General features: G+C 38.5%; 2 protein-coding genes across 2 annotated transcripts; one reads left to right on the plus strand and one right to left on the minus strand.

Moving 5' to 3' along the window:
• Nucleotides 1-6: 6 nt before the first annotated feature.
• Nucleotides 7-5,229, plus strand: Fip1 (Factor interacting with poly(A) polymerase 1). The gene is made up of 7 exons (XM_017636947.1): nt 7-401; nt 458-1,451; nt 1,526-1,808; nt 1,865-1,893; nt 1,983-2,104; nt 2,169-2,245; nt 3,916-5,229. Exons 1-7 carry the CDS (start codon nt 66-68, stop codon nt 4,076-4,078), a joined length of 2,004 nt encoding a protein of 667 aa, XP_017492436.1. The 5' UTR covers nt 7-65; the 3' UTR covers nt 4,079-5,229.
• DCTN3-p24 (Dynactin 3, p24 subunit) lies at nt 4,273-5,190 on the minus strand. Its single transcript, XM_017636948.1, is given in 3 exon segments — nt 4,273-4,968; nt 4,970-5,106; nt 5,109-5,190. Coding segments are annotated over 3 exon segments (630 nt in total). The 3' UTR covers nt 4,273-4,557.
• Nucleotides 5,230-9,023: the final 3,794 nt, after the last annotated feature.

A 9,023-nucleotide genomic window follows, 5' to 3' on the forward strand; every position in this document is an offset into this window, starting at 1 on the left:
GCGTTTTTGCATTGTTATATTTGTGACGTGAAAAGTGAATTAAGATACTATAATTAAAGGTTATAATGGCCGATGATACGAACGAAGACAGCTGGCTGTATGGCACGTCCAATCCCGATTCCACGACGAATGAAGAGAATGTGGATGCTAATGTCGGTATAGATAATGGGAGACCGCTGTTGTCTCAGAAATCTGAAAATGAAGCGACCGCATTGGGTGGAAGTGGTGATGTGTTGGCACCAAAACAGGTCGAAGCGCATGATGAGGAAGAACCATTCGGTGAGTTTGAAGATCCGGCCCAGGAGATGGAAGAGGACGAGGAAGCTGCGGCTGCTGCCGCCAGCACCGCTGCCGATACTACTGACGCCGGCGAAGATACAGGCGAAAATGCTCAACAACAGGTGAAATTAGAATTCGGTTTCTTGAAATCTATTTTACTAACATTAAATTGTTTAAGTCAAAAACTTCGGAAGATGGTGAGGCGAACTCGGACGATGAAGACGACTCTGATGATGATATCAATGTTGTTATTGGCGATATAAAGGCAGGACCCAGCACATATAATATTAAACAACGTTCTAACTTATTGACTGGACCTCCTGGTTCAGGTCAAGAGAAAACCAAGTCTGGTGCACCGGGCGGGAAATTTAGTGTTGAAGATTTTGAAGGTGTTGGTACTATAAACGGTGTGCCAGCACACGAATTTAGTATCGATTCCTTGGAAGATAAGCCTTGGCGAAAACCAGGTGCAGATATTACTGATTATTTTAATTACGGGTTCAATGAAGAGACATGGCGCTCTTATTGCGAGCGTCAAAAACGATATCGTATACAGGAGAGCGGCATTGGGTTGGCAAGTTTGACACAAAATCTTAATCAATCAGGCGAACGACAACATGAGGGTACTGGAGGTGGAGGCCAAATAACCACAATAATGCCCGGCCTATTATCAAATGATCAGATGCAAATGCCACCTCCGGGCATTTTACCACCCCCTCAGGGTATGCACCATGGTCCGCCACGTATGGGCATGGGTATGCCCCGTGGACCTCGACCGATCAGTACTACCAGCAGCAAGGAGAATCCTATCCAAGTAATGACCGCCGAATGCCGTGAATATTCGAGACCAGGTACGATAGCCCAAATGCCGCCGAACTTTGGTGCACCACAACCCCCGGAAGAGCCATACTTTCCAGAACCTGAAACATTTGATTACGGCTACGAACCAACACAAGAGTCGCAATGGAATAATGAAAATCCGGGATGGCATCCATCATCGGGCATAAAAGAACTAACACCCGGACCAGCAATGGTTCCACCGCCAGCAGCTGGTATGTCAGGTCCCCCTGGTGTACCCCCGATGGGTGTGCCTCCTCCTCAAATCGGAGGGCCCCCACCGCAAATGCGTCAGCATCCTCCCATAATGCCTGGAATGCCTCCACCAAATATGGGTAAGCTCATTTCATGTAACTGTATTTTAGGGATATTGTTGACGATTTTTTTTTTCAATATTTATATTGCTAAGGTATGGGCCCGCCGCCGCCTGGCATGGGTATGATGATGGGCCCCGGCGGAGGACCACCAATGAGAATGCCTATGGGACCTCCCCGCATGATGGGACCACATGGAGGTGGACCACCAAATCCAGGACATATGGATCGCGAGCGTCATGATCGTGACCGTGAAAGAGAGCGCGACTATGAACGGAATGATCGGCGTGAGCGTGATAGAGATCGGGAGCGAGATCGCGACCGAGAGCGAGAGACAGAGCGCGAGCGGGAACGGGAAAGAGAAAGAGAACGAGAAAGGTAGCGCAGATTGTATCGACCTTGCAGATCTAATACATATACATTTTTTCCATTAGACCCCGCCGTGAACGTTCACGTAGTCGAGATAAGTCTAGACGGCGCTCAAAATCACGTGAGAAAGAACGTGATCGTGAGCGTGAAAGAGAACGTGATCGCGACCGAGATGGCGAGNAGATAAGTCTAGACGGCGCTCAAAATCACGTGAGAAAGAACGTGATCGTGAGCGTGAAAGAGAACGTGATCGCGACCGAGATGGCGAGCGAGAACGAGAGCGTGACAGAAGTGAAAAACTTGACGTAAGCAAATCTTATACTTTTGCTTATTCGTATTCTATATGTAGATACATTTATTTATTAAAAGCCGGATCCTGAACGTGCAGTAGATGAGGATCGCGAACGAAGAAGACGTGAACGTGATCGGGAACGCGAGCGCGAAAGGTATGTGTTCAATTTCGAAATTTGCATGAGTACGTAGAACATACATATGTATCGTCGTTTAAAGTACAAAACCGCGTATCGTCATTCTGCAAAACCGCGTAACTGACATTGGCTGCCAAAAACTGGATTTGCTCACACAAGCTCTTGGCTCAATCCTTATCCATTCGTCCTGAAATTACTAGCCAGAAATGCGATTGCTTTATAAAAAAAGGAACTATTTTGAAATATGAGTGTTTTTAAGCTCCAGAAAATAATTTCTAAAAATTCACATACGCGGTTTTGCATTTTTCTGATACGCGGGTTTGCATTTTGTTGATACGCTGATATTTTCATTTTCGAATATCTGAAAAAAAAATCCGAACATAAAGCTTATAACCGTATAACACAATAAAAGGATATTAAAAGTATAGCAAAACTAACAGATACTAACGTGATATAAAAATTTTATCCACATACTTGAATATTCGAACGGATATCTGAATACACGTGCAGTCCCAGCCTTACAACTATGGCCAAACAAATAAAAACACGACATTTGTACCATTTTGTTTATTATTTTTTTTTTTATAAAAGTATAGCACAATCAAGAGCTAACCAAGCCGAGTGCAAAAATTGAAAAAAATTCAACAAAGTTTCATAAACATTTGTGCTCTCGTTCGTTTGTGTAAATTGAACCGCTGTTCACAGCTGACAACAACAATTGCATCCACACAAATCGCCGTATGTAAATGAAACGAGCAACACCAAAAAGGAATGTGAAAAATNCAATTTCTTCATGATCCGATTATCAGATTTAAACCAAGTTAATATGGGACCACCTTTGTGGTAACAGCTTTCCTTAAAAAAAAAACAAGTAGTTTTTAGCAAAAAAAAACCGACTTAAAAAAAAAAATATATATATATATATCATGATCCAATGATCGCATCTAAACCAGATTAGTATGGGACCACCTCAGAGACCCTACCTTTCCGATGCAAAAATAATTATCGAAATCGGTTGACGTGGTCCTCCAAAGTTATGCGGTATCATACATAAAAAAATATTCCGACGAACTGATAAACTCCTCATTTTTTGGAAGTCGGTTAAAAAAAGAATTGTAGAAATCGGTTAACGTGGTCCAAAGTTATGCGGTATATACAAAAAACAAAAAAAAATATTCCGACGACTTGATCACCTTTCTCCTTTTTATGAAGTCGGTTAAAAAAAAGGTTACGTAGTCTATAATTGTATACAATACTGTATTTAGTTATTAAAAAATGCTGTTGAATTTTGATAATGGTTTTGCTAATGATGTTACGCATTTTTTTTTTGTATATTGCTTGAAAGTTACTCGATAAAAAAATTGTCGAAAATACTTTGTGTGGAAGAAAACGTGACACCGCCAGTAAACAAAAAAATATCAAAAAAATCAACGGATTTTTTAATATACTAAAATTGAATGGGCTATAGGCTACATCCCAAAAAGTATTCTTAAATTCTGGTTTTGTAATTGGTTTGAAATTTCCAAAATTTTGAACAAAGCTAATTGAGCTATACTTTTATATAAAGTATATATAAAAATTAAATAAGCAAACGAAAAAAAGTAAAAACTGGTCAAATTGTCGTCCATAGGTTTTCCTAATTTTAGTTTTATAAAATTGCTTTGAAACTGGCAACTTCTTCTTTTTAGATCTCGGCGAGAACGTTCGCGTAGTCGTGAGAAGACACGCCGCCGTTCAAAATCTCGTGAAAAAGACCGAGAGCGCAGTAGCAAAACTGTCGGTACATCCTCTTCGACGAGTCGCAGCGAAAAGAAAAAATCTCATCGCAAAGATAAGGAAGAAGAGGAGTGAGCACAAGTAAATCTTATACTTAATGAAGTCTTAGCGATTAGCAAAATAAATTGAAATTAAAAGTCACTATGCCACTTTCAGAATGTAGTGGTGGCAAATAAATTAAAAATGCTTTTAGATTTACAGCGAAATTCATAAAAAATAAAGAATAATTTAACTGCTTTATAAATCGAAAATTTATATGCAAATGTCACTTAATAGAGCTCTTTAAATCTATTATATGTTTTATTAATAAGGCCATTGTACAGTTTAATTAAATTTTTTCCAATAATGTTTAAAGACAGGTCAAAGGACATCCATTTAGAGACACTAGATAATATATTTAAAAATAAAGTATAAATACACATACAAGTACGCTAATCAGTATTAGATCGGATTTCTATTAAGCCAATTCATCTCCGGTTTCCACTCATAATAGCTAAAGCGCTTAATACCGTTTAAAATACGCGTGCAAATGAATTGCGATGCAAGTAATGCTTTCATTCCTGTGGAACTGGTAGTTCCAATTCGGCCTCAGTACGTTTTTTTTGTTCCATTTTTTCTTCAATAGCTTCAAGCCTCTTGTTCATAACGCCAAGGGACTCCAAGAGACCAGTTTGTATTTCTCCATAACGCTTCATGGCCAATATCAGACTTTCCTCTATCAATTCAGCTTGCTGGGCAAACTCTGCATTATCCTGTGAATGTTGTTTTAGTTTTTCGGTGCATTCGCCTGGTATACTGCGGAAATATTCGGCGCCTAATGTGGGTTCCAGCTGTTTAACTCGGTCCAATTGGTCAAACTGCGCATGCAAATCGGGAGCTACTGCATTTAAATATACCTCTTTGGAACGCACCTGCTGGTTTTCTTCCAAGAAATTTGGATCAAGATATTTTTCAAGTTCCGGAGCTCCTTGCCATTGCTTTTGCAATTTGTTCGCGATTTCCAATTACCCCGTTCAACATGCTGTTAACTGAAAGCAACGAATCGACCACTGCTTCCGGAGCGACACCCGTGGGTTTGCTTGGCTCTGAGGAACCACTAGCATTGTTGCATTTCCACCCTCAGGTAGCGGCCCCAAAATACGAGATAATGTATCAATGCGTTTTTCAAGAATGTCTAATGCTTCCATTTTTACTTAGTTAAATTGCAATCTATGATATAAAAAAAATTTGCGACTACCACAGAGTCAGTGAAATGATGTCAACCATGAACCAACGACTTGTATTTTTTTTTTGGTTCATGGATGTCAACAAATTGTCATGTTTATTATCATCGGATGAACCTTTTGTGACAGCACAGGGCGTTTTCTTTTGAGATAATGCTTTGTTTTTTTCTTTTCTAGCACATATTTATTAGGAAGAAAAAGAATGAGAAAATTGAAAGAATTACGCTCACGGAGAGCGAAATAACGAAAAAGTAAAGAAAGGCACAAGGCGAATTAATATAAGGTGATAGCAGGAGTAAAAAACAAAAATTTACATGTATTTTGTTCTGCTTTGGCGGCATAAACTGTCAAAATCTGTAAGAGTGTGTTTAGAAATTCAAAAAAAAATTTTCAATTTAATATCAGAAGCCGTGCGGCGAAACACATACACAAAATCAGCTGAGCTAGTAACACCACCTTATATAAATTCGCCTTGGAAACGCAAAACTAGCAGAAACTAGCAAGTAACCAGCTGATCGGTGTATTTGACTCATTCTGCTGGAACGCGTTTCTTACACACAAAAAATTTGCAGAAGAGAGCCAAAAAGAGCATAAAGAACGGAGAGAGCTGCAAATTTCTACTGGCGAAATTTCTGCCAACAGAAATTTGCAGTCACATGTTTAAGAAGCAGCTGTTCAAAACGCACAAGGGAAAAGTTGGCAAGTTTATTTTACTTCGTTTTAATAAAACAAAATGAGTGCATAGTTATGAAAACACATTGAAATAATGCAGAATGTAAGGATTTGTGCATGCATTTGAAGATGTGTGTGTGTATACTGTGATTGCAAATTTCTGCTAGTTTTCGTTTCTTTACTTTTTCCTCTTTCGATCTCTTTATGCGTAAAATTATACTCTTCGCCAATCTTCTAACAACAGCTGTAAAAAGTTAAGAAACACTTCTAATATTTGGCGCGAATTTTTGTTTATCCACTTTGACAGCTGCTAGTTTCTGCTTGTAAAAATTTTACTAGCAGGAGAGCCAAGAAAAGAAGTACGTAAGAACCTATAAATCAGTGGTTTTATTTTTTATTTATTTATTTTTTACAGTCTGTTAGACTTATATTGCAACAAAGATTTAACATTCTTATAATTAGATTTTAGATTTAAAATGTAAATATTAAATACAAAATACAAAATGCTCTACAGAAATTTTTAAATAACATTATTTCTTTATCACTGCAATTATTTTATGTCAATATAAACGCATGCAATTTTCTGGAAGTTATGTAGACGGTTGGAAAGGCCGAGTTTCCAATCCGCGCTATTCTTTTTGGGTTCATTTTGTACGGTCAAAGGCCAGTTTCCGTCACCAGGGTTTGATTGACTGGAGGCCTTCCATCCGCGTAGTTTATCTGGTCTAGAGTCGGAAAGGCCGAGTTTCCGATCCGCCTAGTCTCGATATCTTGGTGGTTGGAAAGGCCGTTGCCGATCATGCCGTTGTGTTAAATTATTCTTTATCTTATGTGTACACACGTTGTCACAGGCGAAAATGAAGAAAATTGCAGTAAAAAGCCACCACCAAATTGTAAACAACGAAGAAATGTAAACAAACGGCTAATGTCAAAATCGTTAAACTTTTTTCCTAAATGCGATTCTAACGGGCTACTCTCTTGCCCGCGTGATCTTGTCTTTTTGGTTCATGGTGTTATACCATGTTCTGACCGACAACGAAAACACTTTGAAAACGTGTTTTGGGATTGTGGGCTGAAGGCTGTTCAAACCGGCTGTTAGTGTTTTCGTTGACATTTCTTACAACCTCTGATTACAGTTTTGCTACACAAAAACCAAACCAAAATGCTTTTCCCTCATTTTCTTTTCATTAGCAATTTCTTACTTTCATTCTTATTTTACTTTTGCCAGCCAATTAACAATAAATAAATAAATAATAGATAAAATATGACTTCCACTTCGATAAATAATCGAAAAAAATAGTGAAGATACCGATTGGAATGAGTGGAACTTGAGTTTTCAAGTAGTTTTCAGCGAAAACTGGTTTTCGTTTGACAGATTTTACATGGACGAAAACACAAGTTTTAAGTCGAAAACCAGTTTTAGCAACGAAAACATGTTTTCGATGTCGGTCAGAACATGGTATTAGTGCAGGTTGCACATGCAAACAAAACGAAATAGAAAACATGTTGTCTATGTGTGCGTGTCAGTCCACTGTCAATCCGCGATTTTCTCGGACTGAAATAAGCGAGGTAAACTCGAACTCTCTTCCCCCTCTTATCAACACAAAACCGGTTTTAGGCGGATTGAGCAGTCCAGTGTGCGGAGGCCCATTGTTTGTTTCGTGCTTTAACGAAATGTGATTGAACTTGAGCATTTGAAAGCACATTTGCATGTCTGGCTGTAGCTGAACGTGTAGAGATGCTGGCTGTTATTTGTTAGCTCCCAGCATGTTCGGGTTCGAATGCCGTCAGAGGCAACATTTAATTTTTTATTTTTGTTTTTGGTTTTTATTAATTGCGAAAAAGCATCTGTGAAGTGAAGAGCAAAAGCGTGTACAAACGAAAAAATATAACAACAATGCCATTGTTAATACATATGTTGGAGTAGTTTTGTGCTACTCTGATGTAATGCAGAGATGGAGTATATGGTCCTGCCGTAGGACAGCGCAATGTTAATTGGACCATATTTTTTATATGAATTGTGGTTAATTTTGGAGTACTCCTTGGTCCTTAGGGAGTAGCATTCATGGGTAGTCGCGATTTTTGCAGGGACTCTAACCAAAAACACACCTACAGCCTGCCAAACTCACACTTACAGCCTGCCAGAAAAAACGGTAAGAAGAAGAGTTTCTTAACTTATGGAACTGTACAATGCCCACGATCTATTTCGGCTTTCTTACCCAAAAAATAGCGCACTTATTGCAGTATCTTACCTCAAAAAATAGTCTTAGGGCCTTTTTCCAAGTTGCTTTTAAAATTTATGTGGCCTTCAAATACATTTTCCGTTAAAAATACTACACTTGCTGGTAATAGAAGAGGTCAAAGAGTAATTGGCTTCCAATTACACTGTACATATGTGATTTCTTAACTTTTGAAATATTCTAAAAATGAGGTTTATAAGGCCGTGAAATAATATTGAAATGTTCGATTTTTGAGTTATTGGATTTTGATTTTTATTGGTGCTTCATTTGTTCAAGGATTCCCTGAAATTATCCGACGAATAATTTTTTTTAACCCCTTCAGTTCTGTTAACAAAAAAAGTGAACTTACGTTACCAAAAAAACAAGAGCTTATAATGTTATATAAGAAATATGGAAAATTATTACGTTTCTATTCCTATATAGATGCTAAATAGTATAATTGCAGGACANCTTGTCGAACGCACCTAATATAAGTTGCGTTCCAGATGCTCACGATTTTGACGATTTGCAGTTTTTTTGTAGGAAAGCGTTCCAGGTGGCAAAAAACCTGCAAGTCAAACCACTTTTGTGAGAGTACCTTGCTCTCTCTCTCAGTCAGAAGTTGCAGATTTTAGTCCGAAGTTCTTCTTCCTGCAAGTTCATGAAAAGTGTCAAACACGATAGGCAGGGTTGCATTTGTAAACAAAAAAAGATAGCAAAGAACATTAAGCGCCACGGAGCCAATCAAATGAATACGTCAAGCATTGCATNATTTTAGTCCGAAGTTCTTCTTCCTGCAAGTTCATGAAAAGTGTCAAACACGATAGGCAGGGTTGCATTTGTAAACAAAAAAAGATAGCAAAGAACATTAAGCGCCACGGAGCCAATCAAATGAATACGTCAAGC

Source organism: Rhagoletis zephyria, unplaced genomic scaffold, assembly GCF_001687245.7.
Source record: "Rhagoletis zephyria isolate East Lansing unplaced genomic scaffold, Rhagoletis_zephyria_1.1 Rzeph_scaffold_19643, whole genome shotgun sequence".
NCBI lineage: Eukaryota > Metazoa > Arthropoda > Insecta > Diptera > Tephritidae > Rhagoletis > Rhagoletis zephyria.

What these genes read in the sequence shown, in the direction of transcription:
- Fip1 (XM_017636947.1), top strand. Translation starts at nt 66, where the DNA reads ATGGCCGATGATACGAACGAAGACAGCTGGCTGTATGGCACGTCCAAT. An exon ending in ACAGAAGTGAAAAACTTGAC is followed by an intron (nt 2,105 to 2,168) that starts GTAAGCAAATCT and finishes ATTTATTAAAAG; the next exon opens with CCGGATCCTGAACGTGCAGT. An exon ending in CGGGAACGCGAGCGCGAAAG is followed by an intron (nt 2,246 to 3,915) that starts GTATGTGTTCAA and finishes TCTTCTTTTTAG; the next exon opens with ATCTCGGCGAGAACGTTCGC.